Below are 24544 nucleotides of genomic sequence, written 5' to 3'. Positions count from 1 at the left end.
ATGCCATCAGAAAATCATAGGATGCTAATCTTCTCAGGGCAGATATTCATCACTCTTGGCGCTGCTTCTTTTATTTCATTGATAGCATTCTCAACTAAAACAATGGGAAACAAAGCAAATCCTCATCTCACTCTTTCCTTATTCATGCATTTTTGCAGTCGAGTCCAGATTTAATCACAGCTACCTGGTTTTTAATTAATGTGAATAACTCTCCTGCCAATACAGAACAATCCAATTTCTTTCAGGCTAACAAGGATTGTGTTCCAATCCATGTTTTCAAAAGTCTTCTCATAGTCCACATACATAATGGATTTCTGTTTTTCTTCATTATCTTCTCTGAGATCAGCCTAAGAGCCAATACTGCTTTTAAAGAATGAGAATGATGACGTTCTTCTTATAGACCCTTGGAATATTTCCTGTTGAGTACATGTCAAAAACAGTTCTGTAGAACTGAGTTAATATCTTCTCCCTATGTCTATTCCGGATGCTTTATTCATCCACAGGTCTTTTATTGCTTCATCAAATTCAGATCTTAACATTGGAACTGCAATACTATCTTTTTCACCCACAATTTTCCCTGCAATTATTTTCGTTGGATTACCCTTCCATCTCTTTAATTTGTTTTCATTTTCAAGCAGAAGATATCTACATCCTTGCCCCTTTTCTCAAAGACAACCAAATTTGTTACAATGAATGATGAACCCAACCTCAAGAACTATCATTCACTATAATTTATTAGAAGGAAAAAACAATTTTTGTCCATACATAATACTCATAAATGATTGGATGCTTAGTAATTAAGTAGATCAACTTGTTTGCGGAAAACAAACACATGCAAATTGTATGCAGAACTATGGATGACTGGATAATACTATTCTGTTGGATAAGATGACTTATTTGTCCACTGTGTGCCAGAAAACTTCTGCGGAAGTTCAGAAGAAATATTTAGAAGATTGCCTCAGATTAGACAATATGCAAAAATCAATTTGAAATCTATACCTCATATTTCTTGTTTTATGACAGGAAAGTAAGATCAAATCTATTAACTAACGAAAATAAAAGGAAAAATAGGTTATTGTGACAAAAGTAATAGAAAAGAATGACTTTTGCAGAAATTTGGCTGCATAAAATGCAAGCTAACTACTACTGTAGGCAATATTAAAACAATCATATGCTGGAAAAAATACTTCACTGAGCTTTTTATGAACAAAACTTTTACTGAGGTATGAATTGATGAAAGTTAAGAATTAATGTACCCTGAAACAAATCATTAGAAGTCGTGCTCCTGAATAAAATTCATAACTAACCACATTTCTTATAAAACTATTTTTCATGCAGATAAGTCTTCATGAGCTTTGTCATGCATATGTGAAGAAAAGAATTATCTTGAAGCAAATAAGGAACAATTCAGAGAGGAAACTTATAGAGCTCTGTGATGAAAGGCCAGGAAAAGCCTATAAATACTTAAAAAAAAGTCATTTACACATATAAATGGGAATAATGATGAAAATAGGAACATGAACACATGATGTTGACATGGTGGTGGCATGGAGATGGAATAAAGCCTAAAGCACACAGAAAAAATTTCACCTTGATTGTGAATCGAACCACTGACCTTTTGCTTGCCCTCAAGTGATATATATCATTTGAGCATGTGTCAATAAAGCAGAACATCTATAATTTTACACATGTTTGAGGTGAAAAGTTTTCCATACATTTACAACACACGGGAGTGTAAATTTTGAATTTACATGAAAAATCAATGATTTGAGAAAATCATGTATGAGAAACTTACAAAAGGGAAAAAGTGACAGGTATGCTCATAAGATTGCCCGGAGTGATATGGTATTCAAAGTCGAATAAAATTGAAAGTCAAGATAGACAAAAAATCATCTAATGAGAAAAAATTGTACCCAAGTTTTAAAATCTAAGAAGAAAATCATTATGATCCAATTTGGGAGAAGATAATAGATCACATTTTGGCTGATAGAGCCATTTCTCCAATAAAATATAAATGTAATGATTATTAAAGGTGAGATAAACACCACTATTTGGGGTCCTAATTCATTTGAGACCAATTATTAAATATGTGTAGCAAGGTTTATATAGCTTAAATTCAATTTCTTGAGATCCTCAATGCTAATACAGCATGCTCCTCAAATAAACATCCACATCCATGCAGATATCTTTGAAAATTCTATTAGTAAAAGAAAACCAGTTTGTAATTATATATTATGTGCGTGACATTCACTTATATGCATAAAGTTTCAGATACCATGTAAAGCAATAAATACTTTGTTCATAAGAATTTAGAATACACCCTCGCTTTAAGATATTAAACCATTCCAGAGGACTGATCGTAAAGAGAATTCCATTGTTTGCTGAATTGGCATTGTTTCTCGATGAGGAATCAGCATCACAGAAGTTCGTTTGTAAAAAAATCATCTCAGGCCAAATGCGAAATCTATCATAAGATGAACCCTTCTACACATAGAGTAGACCTCCAACAGGAGTCAACAGTATAGAAGAATAGAACTAACAATACAATTACAGCTGGCAGAAGCCTATTAGCATAAAAAATCAACATTACCAAAATTATACGTAACTAACTACGACCATGTAGCATCATAAATCCTGGAGATGTAGAAAGAAAAACCCATGACAAAGTTGCTACTATCCAAGACTTCTCTGGCTTAGTCAACCGTTATTCAAATAGTCACTAGCATTCACCCTATTAATGTTAATAGTCAGGCTTTAAAACTACTGAATACTACTCCTGCCCTTAGGGAAACCCATGACTGTAGGAAGAAGAATGGCCATGCATACTTAATTTGATCAAATCGCAAAATGCTGAGCTAAATATAGTAACTGATTTCTCTAAAGCATAAAATGGCTGAGCTGCAATGTACAATTCTACTGGACATTGAATATAGACAATTAAAACATTCCTAACTACCAATACAGATCCACGAAAAAAAATGGTTTCAGGAAGGACACAAAGCCAGCAATATCCCTCCAATGAAAAATCCAAGAATTTTATTCCTACATGAAGAAGAGGAAAAGATATTTTTCAGAAAATTATTTGAATATAGGCAGGGTTATGAAGGCTTTCTTTCAAACAGAAATAACTAGGGCAGAATGTGTAGGACCATTTCTGACTGCAGAGCTTCTATGCTTTAAAAATTATACAATAAAAGAATACGATGCATTTGGTCATTAAAAATAATAGTTTTCCTGCAAGCTTTAGAATCACTACAAATATCTTAATTTACTGATTATGTACAACTATTATGAGTACTACATACATGATGCCACTGTGACAGAGTACTGTTACATTGCATTTACGTCTCATGCAAAACAGAGAAAGGGGCAAATGATCAACACAGCTTCACAGACTGTTGAAACACTGTTGTCCACCAGCACATTAGGATATCCATAGAAAAATTGAAGGAATACGAAAATTGCCTAGAACTTTACTTTGACAAAATAGTCAAAGCCAATAAATAGGATAGTTCACAACAACACAAATATTTAATTACACTGAGGGAAACATTCAACATCAGAAAGTTGCTCAAAGCAGTGAAAAAAATAAAAATTCCATTCTACGTGCAGAAAATAGGTTCACACATATCAGGTACAGGTAAATCTTCATGATAAACTTACATCATACCTATTATCTCTTAACAAAAAATGATTTAAACAATGGAAGATTAAAAATGCCCTTTCACATTCTCCATCACATCAAGACAAACAAAAACATAAACCTGAAAGGATGGTTTACATTATTATGTGCAAAACTCAAGCATTCACAGGTGATCAATAAGCTCACTATGACCACACTGGCTAAGAAAAAGTAAGGCTTTAAAATGAAGCAGACACAGTAGGTTGACATCACCCCAAAAAAAAGAAGTCCCATGCTGTGAGTAGGTTAACATGATCCCACCTGATTTGAACGGGGAGCGAGATTCAGAAGGTGAGGGGGACATGGGGACAGGTGGACGTAAGGAATGTGGGCAGGGGGGAAGAGGCGAAACTGCTCGTCATCATCACCATCGTCATCGTCAATACATCCTATCCAGTAGCAAGTAGGGCAGATGTGTTGGGACGTAGGCCACTGGCGTATCGGCCACATAACTTCCATTAGACTGGGTGGTGGAGGAAGAAGAGACAGATATCAAGAAATATTACCCTGTTTCCCTCACAAATTAACAGTATTTTATGGCAGAAATCACAATTCGCTCAAAACATCTTCACATGTCCAAAATAATTGACTTAAGGTAGGCAATCCCTCAAAGCACGAAATTCACAGACAACTTTAAATGAGGAAGAAAGAACCAATTGGATAGACTAAGAAGGTAAAAGTATCGCATATTTTACCACTTCTCAAATCGAAAACCTTGGTTATTAAGATGCAACAAAAATTCCAACCAAACAGCATTCTATCACATTAATAAATCTTAGGCCATTTATGAGAGAGAAAAAAAACAAGGTTACAAACAACTGCATTTTTTACACTTCCCGGATTACCTTTTCATCAGAGATGATCTGGATTATGAGTGTTTGATTGAATATTAATGACTCAATAGATATACCTTTGTAGAGTCAATCCATCTCCAATTTAACTGGAGATAAGGCAGGAATTTGAATATTCCATTCAATCCTATTGCATCAGAGGTTTCGAGTTTCAGCCCATCCCTAACTTATATTTAATTTGAAGGCGACCATCTTCATGTAATAGTAAAGCTAGAGCATGGAGTGAGACAAGGCAGAAAAAAGATTACGTAGAATTCAGACTAAGTCCAAGTACATTGACACTTTTGGAACAATTGAAACACTTAAATGTTTCTCGAATGACTGTGTGAGGCATGAAATAAAAACTCTCAACACCATAACCCAATACGCAGGATATCCACTTATTAACAATTAAAAAATTTGCTGAGAGTACCAGATTTTCCAGGAGAATTTCTTTGTTTTCCATGGTGATAACCAGTCAAAAAACAATGGTATTTTAACTAAATATTGCTCATGGGATATAAATTACTGACCAGAGTAATAGTTGCTGGGTAATTTTAATGCTGTGTGTAACATCTTGAGATGAATGAAACTTAGGGACAAATGACAGCTTCCCAATTGGCTGAGGTTAAATACATACTTTAAAAAACTTAAGCTCACATCTTCACATGTGAGGAAATAAATCGCAGGTATTATGTATTACATACATAATAGCAGGTCAGTCACTATTTACTACCTTCTCTAAAGTATGTCTACCTTAAATGTTTTCAACATGAAAGTGAAATGGCCCTTATAGAAACTGCAATGGGTTGGAACTGAACTCCAGTATAAAAACAGTTCTGATAACTACGTATTTTCCGAACAATAGTTGTAAGTATGTTTACCAATAAATTAACAGCATCAAGTAATTAACTATACGAACAGAGAATTTTAATAATGGAAAGTTACTGAAAAAGGAGCTTTTAATGAAGAGATTCAGATTTCTGGACGAAGAACAAAAATCTTATACAAATTATTTTATACTATACTTAACTATGGGTACATCACTAGAGTAGCCAGATGCTGCATGCTTCAAAAAAAGATTTTTCCTGAACACTGGCCAAATTCCCTGAGAATTTCCACAAAACCAAAATTCCCAACCAGCTAAGTGCTGGGGTTAAGTTTTGGCCTCCCTATCTAAAAGACATAAAGTTGAGTTTTGCCAGGGTGGATGTCTCCACCCAGGTCATTGGTGCTAATGATCATTGGTGGTTACAAACCCCCCCATGTGAAGGACCAAAATAGGCTGTTTCTAGTAGTCGGGACATTAACAGAATTAAAATTTCATCGAAACTGATCAAATACTAACACTATCTGAAGAGATGGGATATAATTGCAGGATGGCATACAAAATAAATTTAGGCTATAACATGGCTCAGTAATTGCAGGTTGAGGCTTTTCCTTGTCAATGGAACGACTTTAGCCTTTACGTGGAGGAATTAAGATGCCTAACACGTTACACACCACTTCGGTCATGGTGTGAAAAAAATGAATCATTAATTTCACAACTCTCATAGTCAGCCACCACCGCAATGCTGATGTGGGCTATACTCTATGACTTTGGTAATAACAGCCATGTAACAACTCTTGAGTCAAATAAATACAGGCAGTCCTCAACTTATGTACAATCCACACTTTTGTATGTTCCAAATTGACATCTTTCACTTGACTTTTGTATACTAAATTCGGACTTGCGAACATTTGTCTGTAAATAAATTTTTTAAATTCCTGCGATGTTTGCCGAGCATCCCAAAATTTAACAGTTTCATAAGGCAGTATATTCGCACAATACGATCAAGGGCATTGCTGACTTCAATCAAGGTGATTTTTTTTTGAGAAACACAGCCTGCTATAGGCTCCTTGACCTTGAGAAGAAGAAAGCTGTAGTTCATCTTTCATTGGAGAAATTTTTCAAAAAAGATGACTAGACAAAATCAAACACCTTTTCCATAAATTTAATAAATAAAAGTGCTTCTTTCTAATTGTGTTTTTCCATTTAAGTGCTGTTTAATTCATTTACGACATTAACACCTTCAGCAACGATAATGCACTGAATATCATCCTAATTCCGTATTACTTTTGTCTTTTTTGAATTACATGTGAAAGATACGTGATCATGAGATACAGTGTGACAAAATGTCACCCAACGAAGAATTTTGATTTAAAAAATCTATAGGTATCAAGAGTGAGGGTTCAACAATTGAATTTTGATATGCTTCTTGATATGCCTTTCTATTTATAGTGGATATTACAAGTGGAATGTCAACTTAAAAACTGAGAGAAAGTTTCACTCAGTACCCAACGGAATTCTTGTTTTATTTTTTTAACCCCTAATGAGGAATTCCACTGAAAACGGATTATTATGCGATAAAAAAATGTCCTTTACGCTGAAAATTACAGTGAAAACAGTTCTTCTCTAACCTGCGTATTATTAGTAAAATTCCAATTTGAAAATTGTATATTAATCTTGCGCTCAAAACGACCCATCGCCATGTTGGCTGAGCGTGACGTCAGAGTCCAGTAAACAATAAGTTTACGTGGTGCCAGTAGACTATTTGTCCCAGTTTTAGAAAAACCTATGTATCTCTCTATTCAATTAATTTTTTTACGTTTATTCCATCATCAGTCATGTGATATATTTATCCTGAATAATCGACAGGTTTAAAGAATGCATGCATACTGGAAGATCCAGCACAATCTTGACAAATAGCGTTTATTACTTTTTCATCCTCCTCATCCACGGCGATTTCCACAGTGTGAGATTATTGTTCTCACTTAATGCTCTGGTGTCACCTTAGCCCCAACAGTGCAAACGCTAAGATTTATTAACCCTTGAACCTAACAAACTGCTGAAACACCGTATGTCTCTCTTCCAGGCCTTATGAATGCTTAGTAAATCGGCGTAAAAATATGATCCGTTGTATTTCTCCAAAACATTAACTTCAAATATTCCAATATTGTACCAAGTGCACATTAAAAGCAATGAATAAAATGACAGTAGTTTAATGAGAGACAAACCAAGCTTTAGATTATTAGCGAACGAGATTATGATTTCATTTATGTTACATTTCAATTTCACGGCTTCTTAACTCCGCACCGAGAATTCTTCATTACTGGAGAAGAAATAAGCGGCCATGAATTAATATACCTTCAGAATGTTTACAGAATGCATCTTTATGAAGTCGCAGTCAACCATTGCGATATTCAAGTACCGTAAAAACTTTTAAACTATTCACATCTGTTTTTCACATACCCTTCACGTTAAGAATCAATATCGTCGTAGATGTTTGTTATCGTCGTTACCACGGTCTTAGAATATGTCGTTACTGTTTTGTTATTGCCATGGAGCGAGTCTGCTTACTCGCATTCTGACGTCACAGGGCGTTTTTATAGCGCGAAAGAATTTAGTAATTTTTGCGAACTTTGAAGCTCTCTAGCAACAAGAATATTGATAATTACGAAGTCATATTTTGCATATGTTAATAACTTTAACTTACTTATCTAAACTTTAAAAAAATTACCTTTTTAATTTTATGAGAGCACCCCATTAGCATGGAACTCAATGGTTTGACTTTTGTACATGTTTTCAGGAATGCATTATGTGCAAAAGTCGGGGACTGCCTGCATTAAAAATGACATACAGCAGGAAAAACCCAAGGAACAAAGGGTAAAAATTTCAATATCACATTGGCACAGAATGTGTAAATAATGACACACTGCACAATATGCTCATGTATTGCTTTCACATGGAATTCTGTCCTTTACATTCTTGTGTGCAATCCTTTCCATTAATAGGCAGATCTTTCAGATTTACACTTGCAAAATATAAAGATGCAAAGAATTAAGAAAAGTTGTTATGTAATATGCAGATATTAACAACCATATGCATACTTGCATAAATTATGCAAAAAAATGATCATGTATGATTTAACATACACAAAGCTTCTTTTAAAAACACAGGTTGCTTAAAAAATGATCTAACGATTTAAAAAATTTATGAGCAGACAGTTAAAAGGTTATTGTAAGTGATAAAAGCATTATTACATTATTAATACCTCCGTTTACATTTTATCACTCACAATCCAGGAAGTGTTTTACTCTTCTGCAAAAGTTGATTCTAAGGAAAAAAAAATTCAGGAAGTGCAGACATTACAGCATCAATAATGCATTACTTCTAAGCAATTTTCATTATCCATGACAATGCTGTTACTCGCTCTTATGCTGTAGGGCTTGCAATATGGGTTAAAGTTGATATGCATATCGCTGCAAACTGTCTTCGTAATTCTAAATATAATGTAGCAACTGATAGCAGTATGTGACTCACTAGTTGGCGATGACCATAACAATTAAAACCATGCCATACCACGCCGAGCAATGATTCATTGAACAATGGGCTGTTACGTAAACCTCATTAAGAGCAGAAGCACCATATAGCAGAAAGGTTGAACTTGACAAGGTTAGACTCCAAACCATATGGTAAATAAAGATGCCCTCCTCCTACAGTATTTGTGAATTGATTCTTTGAAACGATCAAGAATCCCTGTTAATTATTAGCTTCTCCTCAGCACATATCATTGTTTTTTTGTCATTACCATTACAATACGCCTGGGAAGATATGATGTGAACTATTCCATGCATACCTATGAAATTTACATAAGCAACCCTATGAAATTAAAGTTTGAACACACAACTGCTCAACGATTAAATTAATATATACATAGTACTTTGTTACAATTGTTTCAAAAATTAATTCAAGGTCACATTCCATTTTAACGTTTGATATTTGTTTCTATTTAATTAAGACTATTATTGATTTGAGTTTTGTGTGTATCAGTAATGAAGAGGGATGGAAGGTTGCTAAAGGGTTGTAGTGAGAGTAGAGGAGGATTGTTGTGTGAGAAGTCATGAAAAAAAGATCTGTAAGGAAGGAGACGAGGAAATAAAAATTGTATTTGAAAATAAAAATTACACCTTCTCAAACTCCAGCATGTAACACTAAACAAATATGCCTTAAGAAAATGATGTGGAATGATTATTTAATTATCTTTTCCCACAAACAGAGTTCTACATGTCAAGTGATTTTTCAGTTCCTAAGGGCCACTGATATTAAGACCTTCAACGGTAAATGAAATCTTATTCCATGAGACAAAAATAAATGACCTTTCCCCTCTAAATGACACAGGAAGACAGGAAAAATTGACCAACCCACACGCAATCACACAGTATAACAAAACGATAATTTTTTAGTTTAATTTATTTAACTTATCACTTTAATAGTCAAATTGGTCATCAAAGATGTTAAATATAAAGAGAGTTTGAGAAATGTTAAGTTTCCATTCAAAGTGGGAACAAGAACAAAGGAACATGAAAGAACATCTACTTCTAGCACATTTTATGGGAGCAAAAGATGGATCCAAGCCATTGTTAAAGGAAATGCTGGTTATTTGACTGATAAAGACAACCACACACAAAACCATAGTGCAAAAGGTTTTTGCAGTTGGGAATACAACCAGAATATTTAAAATTTTCATTTTTCAGCATACAAGACAAGCTTGCAGGAAAAATGGGAGTAAAACTGACGATGACAAAATTATCCAAACTTTCCAAGAACTATAATTTCTATGAGAAAGACTGCCAATCAATTTCCTCAATCCTTCAATTTCTATCACGCATCACATTAAAATTTTTTTCACTAAATGCATGTGCAAGTCATTGGTTTCACACACTTTTTGTAACTTAATACTTAACTATATATGTAAATATATTTTATTGCATTAATAATCAACTTCATTTCTACAAGATACTTTTTAACCCTTTGAATGTCACTCCATGATATAGAATAGTTTGCACAATGAGACGTGCAAATGAAAATATATTGTCGTCTGTGATGAATCATGCTAAAAAAATGTTTTCCTCTTATCAAATTCCAACAAAAATGCTTCCGATGAGACATTTGGGAAATTATGTAGCATTGGAGATTTTAATTTCAGCAGTTTTTTATATGCAAAGGAACTTCATTTTCACTATGGAGCACATTGCATTTTCAATTTTCCCACATATGACTCAAGATAATGATAACAACAAAAAGACAATTGGATTTTAAAAATCTCCTCTGCTGGTGATAATTTGTTGCTAACTGTTCCTGTGTTATGCATGAAAAAGGGCTCCATGGAATCTGTATGCCTCATCTTGTTTGTGATGTATAAGACAAACAGTAATTCTGCTAAAAAAATGCTTCCGATGAGGCATTCGGGAAATTATGTAGCATTGGAGATTTTAATTTCAGCACTTTTTTAAATGCAAAGGAACTTCATTTTCACTATGGAGCACTTTTCATTTTCAATTTTCCCACAAATGACTCAAGATAATGATAACAACAAAAAGACAATGGGATTTTAAAAATCTCCTCTGCTGGTGATAATTTGTTGCTAACTGTTCCTGTGTTATGCATGAAAAAGGGCTCCATGGAATCTGTATGCCTCATCTTGTTTGTGATGTATAAGACAAACAGTAATTCATGCTAAAAAAATGCTTCCGATGAGGCATTTGGGAAATTATGTAGCATTGGAGATTTTAATTTCAGCACTTTTTTAAATGCAAAGGAACTTCATTTTCACTATGGAGCACTTTTCATTTTCAATTTTCCCACAAATGACTCAAGATAATGATAACAACAAAAAGACAATGGGATTTTAAAAATCTCCTCTGCTGGTGATAATTTGTTGCTAACTGTTCTTGTGTTATGCATGAAAAAGGGCTCCATGGAATCTGTATGCCTCATCTTGTTTGCGATTTATAAGACAAACAGTAATTTGATTTTGGAAGTTTTTTATTGTTATTATTGTTTTAAATGCACATTGTCAATACTTTTCCACAAAATTAATTATATTTTCTAATTTTTTACAGACTTGGATTCTAAAATTACATAAATTGTCTGATTGTTTAGGATTAAAGTTGAAAAATACTTTTAATTGCTCATCATTTTGATAAAATACTCTGAATTTTGTGCAACCAGCAATATACAAATAAATTGAAAATTGATAGAAGAAGAATTTGTCCATTATCCAAGAATATGCTGAGTATTTCATACAAAAGTACTTCTGCTATTTTATTTACCAATGTTTTGTTTTTATGCTCGTATTACTTCACGTTTTTGGAAAAAAGCAAAAATTACACATTCAATCTCATACATTTAAAGCTAAACTATTACCATTGGACTTCATTGAAAAAATAAACTTTGAATTTTTTTCTTTTTCATTAAGTATAAACTCTCAAATGCATAAGACATTAAATAAATGTATGTAGTAAGAAATGATAGTATTTACGTGAGGGCTTAAAAAATCCACAAAATAATCAAGGCACTATGGAGAGAGAAAAAATATTGGTGGTACTCACTCAACGGATAGATAAATACTAAAACGCTAAAAATTACATTATAAATTATTATTACTTTAATAACATACAAATAAGCAAACGTTTATGCATTAAAAATAATGTACACCTATCATTTAAATACTAAATACAGGCACACCTAACCATCCACAAAATTAATAATATTAGAAATGACTACAGTAGAGGATTGATAATTTGGAATGTTTGAGATCATATTCCAGATTAATGATATTTCTGGTGGATAGATCTGGAACCTGAATGCAGGCAACACTGCAACATGGAAAATATTTTTTTTAAATGTGAGTTGGCATCAGCAAAAATGATGCATTTTTGAAGAAAGAGTTAAGTACTAGGAAAAACCCAATCAAATTCAATTTGAGAAAGTTGTCAGTAAATTGTGAAGGTAGATAGGTAATGCACCGTAAACATAAATTAACTTGATGAGACCTGTAAATGGAAGGAAAAATGCACAAAATTTTTACAATCCGATAGAGAACATGTATATTTCACCCTTCCATATTTTTCAACGTTGACCTGTCACAAATTCCATGTCACTTTCATGACTACAAACATAAACTAATCATTAATAATAAAATTCTTTGATCGGAAGTAAACTTGTATATATAAATGTATTCTTGGAATACATTGTCGTAAATAACAGATTGCGACTTCTTACTCTCAAATTTAATATTAGTTGTAGCAGTTGTATAAGTGTGAACAACGTATTTTTGAAAAACTACTTGGCATTAACTTCCTAAGCAATCTTCGACTAGTCCACATGACTCATATGGAGAGATGTCCTTTAGGCTGTGGGCTTAGCAGCAGAGGTCACACACCTAATGACCAGCTTGAGACGGTAATGCAAGGTGGCCTTACACTCCTCTCGTGGAATAGCTTGTCTTAATCCCAGGTTTCAGGAAGGATTAAAAATGTTCGAGAATGACAACTTTTGAGAAGAGATTGACATACTCGAAAAAAAAAAAATAACTACTGCAAGGCTTCAGCGCTTGAGGCAACTGGCGATTTCACTTGTGGTATTTCAAAAATAGACAAACTTCTAATTGGAAAAGACTGCTTACACCAGAAAAAAAATCGGCATCTGAAGAAATTGTTTTAAACAAAATGTTGATTTTCACCGCTGCAAAATGAGTGAATGTACATAAAGAAGTCAGAAGAATTCCTCTTCATGATGGTTGGAGCTCAATGAATGAAAAAGTAGGCAATCGCATTTCAAGGAGGAAAATAAACAATTATCATTCATATGCCATACATTTATCATAAAACTGAAGACCTCCTAGGATAGATTTTAAGTAATTTTCGACATGCAGTGCACACAGAGTAAACTTCAACCCATCTCCATTCCTCTCTTCATTAATTCTGGTAAGTTCAAATAATGCATGTGGCATCACTTCTTGTTTTGCCTTCTGGAAGTGAAATTTGCAGCAAACAAACAACTCCTTTAAATCTTTGAGAAGGAAATAGTTTCCATAATGAAGCCTACACTAAGTATGGCACACTTTGAAGTAATTTTATTAGGAAACATGAGCCCGAAATTTCACCTGAGACCTTGATGTAACTATACAACTTTCTCGCAAAGGGCAAATTTGATGCTGGAAAAAGTCATTCTTATGGCCACCGTGGAGAAGACCTTGTTGTCTAAAAAATAACGAAAACCTCAGCATAACAAAGTGAAACATTCCAAAAATTTGTAGATTAGACCTTATTTTGATGTTTCTTCCATACATGGGAACCTGATGGCCAGGTGAGAAGGGATTCGGGCTAATAATCAAAAGGACTTGAGCTCAATTTTAGGTTCCCAAAACGGAAACCCCAAAACAAAAATCTTCATAGTACGTCCTTGCTCAGGGAAAGCGGTACACAATCACCCCAAGCCTGAATGTGTGGAGTATTCCCATGCCTGTGGCTTACTTTGGGAGAGGTTAGATTAGATTCTCAAATATCCTGACCAAACATTAGGTTGAACTGAGTATGTGTGTGTATGTCCCACTCAACAATGATTTTATATGGCAGAGAAGTTTTCATTTAAAAAAATCAGCTCTCACAAAGAGGCAACAACTGACAATTTTTTTAAACAATTTCTTCACTTAGGTTCAAACTACACACTAAATATGCTTAGCATATGAGATTTGATCATAGAATATAAATACATAATGAAAAAATGGCTATTGTAAATGATTTACCCATGAAATATCAAAATTTACATTATTAATGGAGCAACATCACTACCTTTGGCTGTGCAGGCAGTTATTTTTTGAAAGTCACCAATACACAACACAGAACACACATTTGAATAGGTAGGTCAAATTTTAAAGGTGGAGAATTTTGCAATATGCAATTAGCATAATTCCATTTATTTGAAATCTTAGAGCAATTTTGTAATCAGGAAATTAATGACATCAGAAAGGGAGTCATCATGACTGAAATAACCAATGACAATCAGGAAGGGAGGGTACGAAAAATGATTTTTAAAATCTCTATTAATACAATGAAGTTTGTGCATTAACAGAAATTGGCATACAGAAAGTAATACATAGGTCGCATTAGTAAGGAGATGTGAGATGGTGGAATTTTAGCACGCAAATTGGAAGACTGTCATGCAAAACATTAAGTTAAACAATTTATTTGCCAGCAAAATTGAAATTGTCATTTCTTCCTTATCCAAAAACAATGTTTGCCGAATGTTCCTGACTACCTGTAAAGTTCAGCCATGGAAACTTACCCATTTGAAAGTGCATATTAAGTTCTACACAGTACAAATACAATATTTCATAAGAGATCACCCAATTATGATGAAAAAAGAAAATTCCAGACGACTCCATTTGATGGGCTTGAAAGTGAAATAACAAATGAGGTATGTATATGAAAGACATTAAAGCCAAATTACTGAGAGGTTTTTAGAAGATGGTAGCTGAGAAGCCATTTATTTGAATAAAGATGTAGAAGTATGGTGTATTATCTTTATCTCAACACAGAAAAGTGTGTCTGAAGTAGCATATCTTTTTGGCTACACATTGCATTTGGTCATGTTCCACTGGACGAGTTCAGCTGGCATTTCAGAAATATTCTTCATGTCAGTGATGAAGAGAGGATTTGTTTGATGAACTTGCAAATGTCGCTTACAAGATATCGTGATTGCTTTTAGATTGATGTTTACAGTAGTTTGGCCAAATCTCACCTATTGGACTTCTACACTCAAATCTTCCGTGATTGGTAGCTGCGATATCACTTTTGCAACACAAAACCCACTTTATGTTTTGTGAGAAGGAGCTGTCTTCTCCATCAAAACTATTCGTTTATCTCAATGGTCTCTCACATTCTTTTTGGGAAGTAGTAGCTTTCTTGGCTACTCAACTTTTCGTAATAGAAACTAATGGACACTCACAGTGCCAGTCTTGAGTGGATGGCTACAGAGAAAATTCTCATCTGCCTATTTTGTGTGGCCACTGGTATTTCTATTCACAGATTTTTAGTACTAACCTGTTGATGTATGAAGTCCCTATCACAGCAAAAATTTACTTTTTCAGCACCAATTTTATTATTTATTTCTTTTTATCTTCACCTTTAACATCCATCACCTAATTACTATTAACAGCTAATTATTATGTATTATTTAACTACTATAAACATGGAGTAGTACATAACGTAAACATTACGGAGAACCTGAGAAAAATTTACTTAAAATATTCGCTGTTAGAATATCATACCCTACGAATTTATGATCCCAGTTAAATTGTAAAGAAAATAACTAATAAAAAGATCATATATTCAGCTGACAACACGGTAGGAACTACCGATGTTAACCGGGGAAGGTAATTTTGGAAAGGGGCTATCAAGACCTTTGTTCTTTTTTTCCAGTGATTATTCAATATAGGGAGACATAAATTACATTAGGCCTACTGCCATTAAAACGGCATAGGTGTTGAAAACAAAGGTCTATCTTAAGCGTAGATACTACTTGGTTTTTGCTACTGACCACGGATTCCAAAAATTAATGCAAAAACTTGCAGGTCATTACATAAAATGGAAGAGGATTTCTTTAGTACTAATTGTAAGACCGTTTCTATTTAACTAAGAGATGTGAGAAGTTTTGGGTGGCATAATTATTTAATGATCTTTTACAGCATAAAATATATAGCAAAATGATTTTTAAAATATCCTTTCACAAATAATACCCAAAAATGTTAAAAAAAAAGGCCTCTAAAGACAAAACAAGTTGGAGGAAAAGGCAAACATTTTTTTGTGTCCAATTAAAATGGTTTAAAATTATTAAATTCGATACTACGAAGAGCCAATTTTTTGATCCGGTTGACTTCGTAAAATCGAGAGTTTGGCTAAGCTACCTTTGGCTAAGCTTTCACACATGAAATGGCTCTATCACAACAGTAATTTTGAAATGGAAAAGCTGATTGCTCAGACGATATGCTAATCAGCATGAATAATACAAGAGACTACAGAGTTTAGCCAGAAAAAAATACTGTATAAGCGTGTGTAAGAGACGCACCTTTTTCCCAGAAATTGCAGCCAAAAATGGGGGTGTGCCTCTCACACAAACTTCTTATCTTCCCCTCCTCCCTTTCCCGGTCACAAGCCCAAGAGGAACTGAGTGGCCTTGGTTTTCAGCATGAGTCAGTCATCTAAAAACCAAGGTCAAAAACAAGTGGGAGACAGGGGAGTTTCTCCCCTAGTGACGTATTTTTACAGTTCTCCTTCTTGTGTTTCTTACTCGTAAGCATCGTGCCATCACTTCGCTGCCTCAGATGTAAATATGGAAAAGATAGCACGGGGATATTTCATTCCAGAGGGTGCGCAAAATTACTGCTACGTGCTACGAGTGGGCATACCGTGGCATTTATACTGCATACAGTAATCGCTTATCAAACGTAGAGAAACGCGGAATTTTGAATTAGTCAACATCTGTCTTGCCGATTAATTTCCATTACGCTAAGGGCCTCATTTTTCAATAATCATCTTCAGACGCTATTATAAGGGTTATTATTATATTGGTGTCAAAACTGCTATTTAAAAAATTCAAACGGGTATGTACATTGTTGGACTAAAAGGTGGATAGAAGAAATCTGAAATGCTTATAAGTGAGTGCTGAAGGAGAGGTGGAGGGGAAGGAGCGCGCTCCCTCCGCCTTTCACGCAACAAGACTACGGGCAAAGGAGAAAGGGAAGAGCACGTCTGATCTTGCATGTGACATTGTTGCCTTCAAAGCAAAGGGGCGAAGACGCAGCAATGTGATGCACGCAGTTTGAGTTGCCTGAAGTTTCCAGTCTGTCTTGTCTTGTTTGAATGCACTCATGCTACGCTTGTTTCTTCCGAAATTGTGCTGTTTGGACTATTTTGAATATTAGAGGCCTTGTTGTAACTATAAATCTTTTTGTCAATAAATTAGAGCTTAACAAACTTAAATGCTGTCAGAAATGCATCGCGTTAGGTCTCATTCTTTTTTGAACCTTGTGCGTGTCATACAATCATACAATTGCTGAAAGCTATCGAGATATCTTCGAGCTCAGTAGGTGACTCACCTAGCATTTGGGCTCCAGAAACTGGAAGAATTGAAGCTGGGAGACCGAACAAGGTCAGTTGGTGAGACGGGGTAGGGATGAAATACGTTTCCATTGTTCCCGCATAACTTGAAATTTTCTTTTGAGGCAAGTGATTTATGGCCTGTGGGTTCTCGGAAAGGAAAAAAACTTCACAGGCATGGGCTGATGGAGGGCTGGGGGTGATTTTGTGAAATATACGCCGTGGTTATTATCTTAGGACGGTGAGATTCCTCCGATTGTTGTCCAATCTCTTAGGAAGATTCACGCTATGTGCCTGTCATGTTTTGATTTAAAATTTTCCACGGCTGAAATTCTATAGCAATACTCCTACGAGAGCTTTAAAAAAAAAATGTTCGTGAGTAGGACAAGCATCGTAAAGCAACGGCATATGCGAAGAGAGGATCGAAACTCTTTCTACTCCCTCTTATGGGACGTTGCATTCATGAAAGCATTGATTGAAAATTTCGGACTCAGATCCAATTTCTTCGACGAATTTGGATCCGAAGTACATTAAGGTGAAGGGCATTATTTGTGGATATTTGGATCTGAGGTATCCGATCCGACCGTCTCTAGTAAGTATCATAAGGTTAAGACAACAAGTACTCATCTCCTGAGTGCCATTCATATCGTGTAAATTCAGCTGAAAAAAGTGAATTACAGTGGAACTTGGTTAGTACGTTCCTCCTTAGTACGTTTTCCTCTTTAGTACGGCGATTTCCCTCGGTCCCGGTACCATCCGAACAAAATACAGGTAAAAGAATTTGGTTAGTACGTTTGAAAAAATTGCGCTTTCCTGGTTAGTACGCTCAATTGCTTGCCGTGACGCAACCCGCAATTCGTTCTCTAGTGTCTTCTTAAGGGTCGCAAGCGTCTGAATTCATGATTTAATTTATTATTATTAGCCATTAACATTCTTCCATTCATTCCACATCCCTTTCTTCTACCGTAATTTATCCAAATGCATTTCTGAATTCTTGTGACGTGCTGAATAATAAAATGCGGCCATTTTTCGGGAATGTCCGACTATGAAAAACTACAGCCAATAAGAAGCCCCAATTTTCCCCACCCCGAGCTCCTCACCTTCTGTTGCCATGGGAGTGCCCACTGCTGCGCACCAAGTTCGTGAGTGGGCAATTGTTGCTATTGCACGAGTTATCATGATGATGAAATGAGTCTTAACGGTATTAGACAATTCTCACATTATCTTAAGCAGTGCTGCTCCATAAACTCGACATCGTGCGTATTTACTTGACTACTGTTGCGGGAGCAGACGATCCTCTGGATCTCCACGCGAAGCTTAGCTTAAAAATACTTGATCTCGGAACGAAAGCAGACGACATTAGACAAATTTTGAAAGTAAATTTCAACTGTTTAATATAAAATTTTCTTGTAATTACGTCGTAATCTAATAATCTTGCGTGTCATCAGTCGATATATCGATCGATTTTACAATCGAAATGGTATAATTCCAGAAGCGAATGTCTACGGCTGTTGCCGTAATTTGAAAGTCAATATAATTTTGCCCAATTTTTATGATGTTTAAAAAACCAGTTGACTTACTCCGGGTTGTTGTTATATTCTCCGAGTACGCTGTGAGAAAGAAAAATGACTTGTCTTCGCTTGTCTGAGCTTCACTCGTCCTCGTTCTGTAAATATATATAGGATAAATCACGGGAGATAGACGCCGTAATCATGGAATCTCCGGGATGTCCATGAAAAATTGCGATTTTTATTCACATGGTATTGTTTTTCATGGTAGCGCTCATTTTCTTGATTTTAAATGTGAAAAGAGTTCAGGAAGGCGATCCTATGAGAACTACCGATAGTAATTGTAATTATGACGACTTTTTCACTGATTGCAATAACCCCGACTGCTATTATTTACTTTCCTCGTTAGTACGTTTTCCTGGTTAGTACGTTCATTTTTCGTGGTCCCTTCAGAAACGTACTAACCAAGTTCCACTGTATTAGTATTGAAAGTGGAAATTTTGATGACTGTTGAAAGTCCAGGCATAAGTCTGCAACACCGCGTGATAGGGTAAAAAAAATGCCAAAATATTTTTATTTAGCTTCGATGCTCAAAATAGGGGTGCGCCTCTTACACGTGCACACCTCTTACACACGCTTATACAGTAATTTCAACAGGGAAGACTCCATCACTTGTCAAAAACATCCACCTGATCCACACCCAACCAAAGGAGACCAGACTTCATCTGGTGAGGTACATTAGTCAGTTACACTACATCATCTCATCTGCTGCATCTGTGCTGTATTTCACAGATCTGATGAAGCAAACAGTAAAGCTGACAAAACGGTCACCCAGTAACATATAGGCCATATAGTGGCACAGGAAGAAAAGGGAAAATAGAGATAAGATATTTAAGGGATTATAAGTGGCTGATACTCCCATTTATAAATGCTATGCCAAGGTCACTAAATAATTATGCTATGGTCAGCATTGAAGAGACATTAATGTCTTCAGGGTTTACCCAAAAGTCAAGGGAAAAAAGACATGAAATTAAACACTAGATAAAGGAAACATCACTTGTTCATCCACCAACCAATGAGAATATCGACTGAATGAAACAGCAAAGAAAGAAATATCTGCATGTTTCCCTATGCTTCTCTATTGAGTAAAACAATTCTAAGCCATTTTCACATGGTAAAATGATTAAAAATTTTCACCCTGTATTGAAATATTAATCTACCATGTTCGTCTTCATTGGACAAAAACTGCAGTTTTGTATGAAGAACAAACAGACATAAACTCAATTTATGTATCCAATACAAAAAAAATCACCTGCCTATATATTAACCTTTGACAGGTAATGAGAAGGATTAAACTTCAAACTGAAACTTACGACAGTTAAGAATTATTTAAGATTATACGACATATACTTCTTAGGCTTGAGGAATATATGGATATAATAATCTTATGCCACTTACCGGCAATGCTTGATACTGATATTGCTGAGGTATGTACATGGGTTGTTGAAACATAACTGTGGTCGCAGGGTATGATGGCGGAGGCTGGGGCTGAGGGTATGGCGAAGCTGCCACATAACCATTGGCAGCTGCTGTAGCAACATCTTGTGAACCATTGGCTGCCGTAGCGAAAAAGGCCATTCCATTCTGATATGTGTATGGGTAGCCATTGTGAAAGAAGACGGTCCCACTAGGCACTGTAGGTGCAGTCTCATATCCACGATTATATGTTTGTTGGGGATACGTAGGTGCCTGAATTTAAAGAGAAGCAAACATTGAGTGGAATGCTTTAATTTCCGAAGTAGGTACCTGTGTAGCAGCAGAGCATATAGACCAAAGGGCTGAGCCTCTTTCATATTTATTGGGGTGATGCAAATTTAAAGTTAAAAATAAAACTGGAAATATGTACAACCACATCCATCCATAGAACCATCAGCTTCAATTAAAAATATAAATGAATATTGATGGCTTTGTTCATAGCATAATTTATTAATTTTGCAATTTTAAGTATGTAGTACATTATCTCAATAACTATGAGTTCTATGAATTATGGTGCCATTCAATAATACATACATTTGACGAGAAAAAGGGGGAAAAACTACACCACAAAACAGGAATATTGATAAATGCCTTCAATTCTTATATCAATTGATTACTAAAATCAATGCCCTCTTAAGCTTACGAGCCCTGATGCTGGAGATTTGGCAACAAAGGAAGTAAAATTTTAGGTTTTCCTGGTTCCCTAAATTGATTGATTGGCATATGATTGATTGATTGTAGCCCGGTGGGGATCCTGAGGAATTTTTCATCAACAAAGGAAGTAGTCTGGCACTTTTTTCCAGACCATGTTGTGTATTGTTGTGATTGTTTGTATTAGTTGCAAACAATTGTGAGAGCTTCGTTTGTGAGGCGTGTTGGTTATTTTCAATTTGCAGTCGGAAGCCCTCATCTTTCGTATAATTCATAATATATTAACCCTCTTATGGATTAACAAATTTAGTTACGTCGTTGGATTTTCAGCGCCGCTGCGTCATTTTTTGTTATTATCTTTCAAAGTTATCCCGAATTTACAAGTTTTCTGATTGATAATGGTAAATACATCAATGTATTTTCCTTTTGTTTAACAATTTCAATTTGTTTATTAAGTTTACAAAATTAAATAATAGGGTTATAAATAGATTATAGCTAGAGGCAAAGATTATCGGTGAATAAAAACTGTGAATTTCGTCATAAAAATCTGTCAATTTCGGTTTAAAATTTCGTCATAAAAAAATTCAGTTTCGTCATAAAAATTCACTCGTCACAAATATTCTTTTTTATCCCAAGAACAATAATTTCACCAATAAAAATGCTTATTGGCATCTTAAATATATTTTTAATCGTAAAAACCTTGACAAAGAAGGGACAAAGCAAATGCTAAAGGAATAAGTTAAGCATTTGTTAGATACACATACCATAAACACTCTTCGCTATGTATGTATGTATTTCAACCGCATACCGCTTGACAAATGCGGGATTTCTATACATGGGGAATATTTTTGATTGGTCTAAATTTCATTGTCTCATTGGCCTGCATGAAGTAAAAAACTTATAGTTTTTACTTAACACATTGATAACAAAAGTCTTTAAGGTCTTACACAAAAAATATAATATCAACACATGCAAGTATGTGTTTATCTATTATTTATATTTTTTTTAATATGCCCTCTGAAATTATTCACATTCTGGAATTTAAAATTGGCTGAATCCTTCTTTTACTGGAATTGAGATCCATTGGTCAAACTTGACTTTAATTCTACATTTTTGGAAGTTTAGATGTTATTTTATTTATATTTCCATGCATGGAAAATCCTCTTCCTGCATCTACATTTGCCACAGGTATTCACAGGGTTTTCACACAATTTTCTACAAAATGGGGAAAAATCATTTGAAAGGGCTAGAATTAGTGGAAGTACTGAAAATTCTTTTCCTTCTTCCTGAACGGATCTAACAGAATCCTTCAAAGCGGAATAGCCAAAAAGTTCTTGAGTTTCTCTTAATGATTATATGAGGACATAAGCAACAATTGTGCTTAAGTCCTTCACATCAGTTGTCAATATACACCTTGAGTTAAATAATCTTCCCATGGCTGTAATAATGCTCCTCCCTGGGTCACTATACAAGGAATGACAACTTGATATTAGTCTTTATCCTATTTGTTTCAGGACCTCACACATGGAAAATTTCACAGATTTTTTGAGACTATTAAGCGAAGATTCATTTTCTTTTCCAAACTGTGCATTGCTGACTAGGGTAAAGGAATTCTAAAAATTAAGGTTGAGTCGGTTCTTAAATTTTTTCGGTTCTCGGTACCGTTCTGGTTCTCCCCCATCAGTTCTCGATATTCGGTACCAAGGATGAACTCTATTTAAATTTGCCATTAATTCAGGTAATTAAACAACCACAAGAAGTAAATGAAAATAATTTCACGAAAGATGTTAATTATCAAGAAAGGTCTGTTAAAAAAACTCAAGATCGCCTCCATAATTTTATTTACCAAGTAAAAAAATTAAATAACACATTGTTAAGAATGCATGATCGACCAACATGTCTCATTGCATCAGGCATCCACTGGTTCTTTCTCCAGGTTTTTTATGTAACTTCTAAGTGAGATTAAAATACATTCTGTGATGTAACTAGCTTAAATTGTTACTTTAATTGACAACTGATTTGCATGCTTCACTGTCACAGTTCTTATAACCTCAACAATAAACTCAACACGCCGGTACAGCGACAACATCCATAAACTGAGCGGCCAAGAATTAACGTAAAATTGTAATGCGGGGTTGCATTCTGCAGGATAACCACACTTCTCGACGCCTTGCATAGGTTTATCAACTCACGAATAGGCTCTCGAAACGCATCTTGCTCGTATGTCGAAGAATTGCTGTATATACACATGAATCAATCTTAACACCACTCTCAGACGAAACGATTTTCCGCTGGTGCGGTTCACGGCACAGCACACGGCGTTGCAGAAAGTCGTTTCGTCTGAAAGCCGCCCGAATTTCACGTGAACGGCGGCCGGTGAAAAGTCGTTTCGCCTGAAAGCGGCCTCAATGTAGCATAGCCTATATTTCACGCCGTAGACGGAGCATCGCCGGGCCGGATTGAAATGGGCGCCGTGCCGTCAACGCAACGGTGTGTGGTTCGACTCGTTTGAAGACATCCATAGACCTATAGTATGTTGAAAGAACGTCACCGTGCCGTGGCCGGCGGCAGGCGAAAAGTCAGCTTGTTTGAAAGCGGAAATGCGCGTGCTGGGGAGCAACTCTCAAAAGAAAAAAAAAACATTGACGCCATGCAATCGGAAAGTAATATATGCGTTTTCAAATCTTTTTTTTTTCACTTTTTGGCCTTGAATACGCTGCGAACCATTTCGGATTTGGGCGCCAAATTCAAATCCTCGCAACAGTTCTGAATCGGTTCCAAAGCACCGACTTTATGCGATCGGTTCTTGATACCGGTTTTTTAAGAAAACTTACAGTAACGGGGTATTTTTTTGGAACGGTGGAAAATATCGCGCCAAATTCGCAGAAAAAGTGCTTAAACGCGAAATTTCGTGGAACCAAGTGAATTTCGCGCAACCTTGGAAATTTCGCGTTATATTTCGCGTTTCGCGAAAATTCGGTGCCCCTAATTATAGCATTTCATACAAATCATAATTGCTTTGACATTAGCGTTGAGAGTGCCGTCCCCGACGTAGCGACGAGGAAATTCTCAGCCCAAGCAAAACTAAGTCGGAGGCCCAGGATAAAACAACTTTGACTAGCCATGAGTTTCTATGAATAATTCAAAAGATCTTGTAAAAAGATGAAGTTTTGTCAATGAAAATTATATCTAGGCAAACATTATTATTCTTAGCTAAAAGAGAAAGCAAATTTGGTATAGTAATATTTTCCTTTTGTTTAACAATTTCAATTTGTTTAATAAGTTTAGAAAATTAAATAATATGATCATAAATAGATTATAGCATTTCATACGAAACATAATTGCTTTGGCAT

The 24544-nt window shown here is 35.2% G+C and overlaps 1 protein-coding gene across 1 annotated transcript in view; it reads right to left on the bottom strand.

The window, feature by feature from the left end:
• The window catches only part of LOC124157900 (atrophin-1-like), a 79670-nt gene that overhangs the window by 10276 nt on the left and 44850 nt on the right, over positions 1–24544 (bottom strand). Inside the window, exon 7 of the mRNA XM_046532972.1 lies at positions 20463–20753. Coding sequence (XP_046388928.1) covers positions 20463–20753 — 291 coding nt within the window. The remainder of the gene's footprint in view (positions 1–20462; positions 20754–24544) is intronic.

Source organism: Ischnura elegans, chromosome 4 (genome assembly GCF_921293095.1).
Source record: "Ischnura elegans chromosome 4, ioIscEleg1.1, whole genome shotgun sequence".
In the NCBI taxonomy this organism is placed as follows: Eukaryota; Metazoa; Arthropoda; class Insecta; order Odonata; family Coenagrionidae; genus Ischnura; species Ischnura elegans.
The sequence above is the reverse complement of the archived record's forward strand: the minus strand, read 5'-3'. Positions and strand labels throughout refer to the sequence as shown.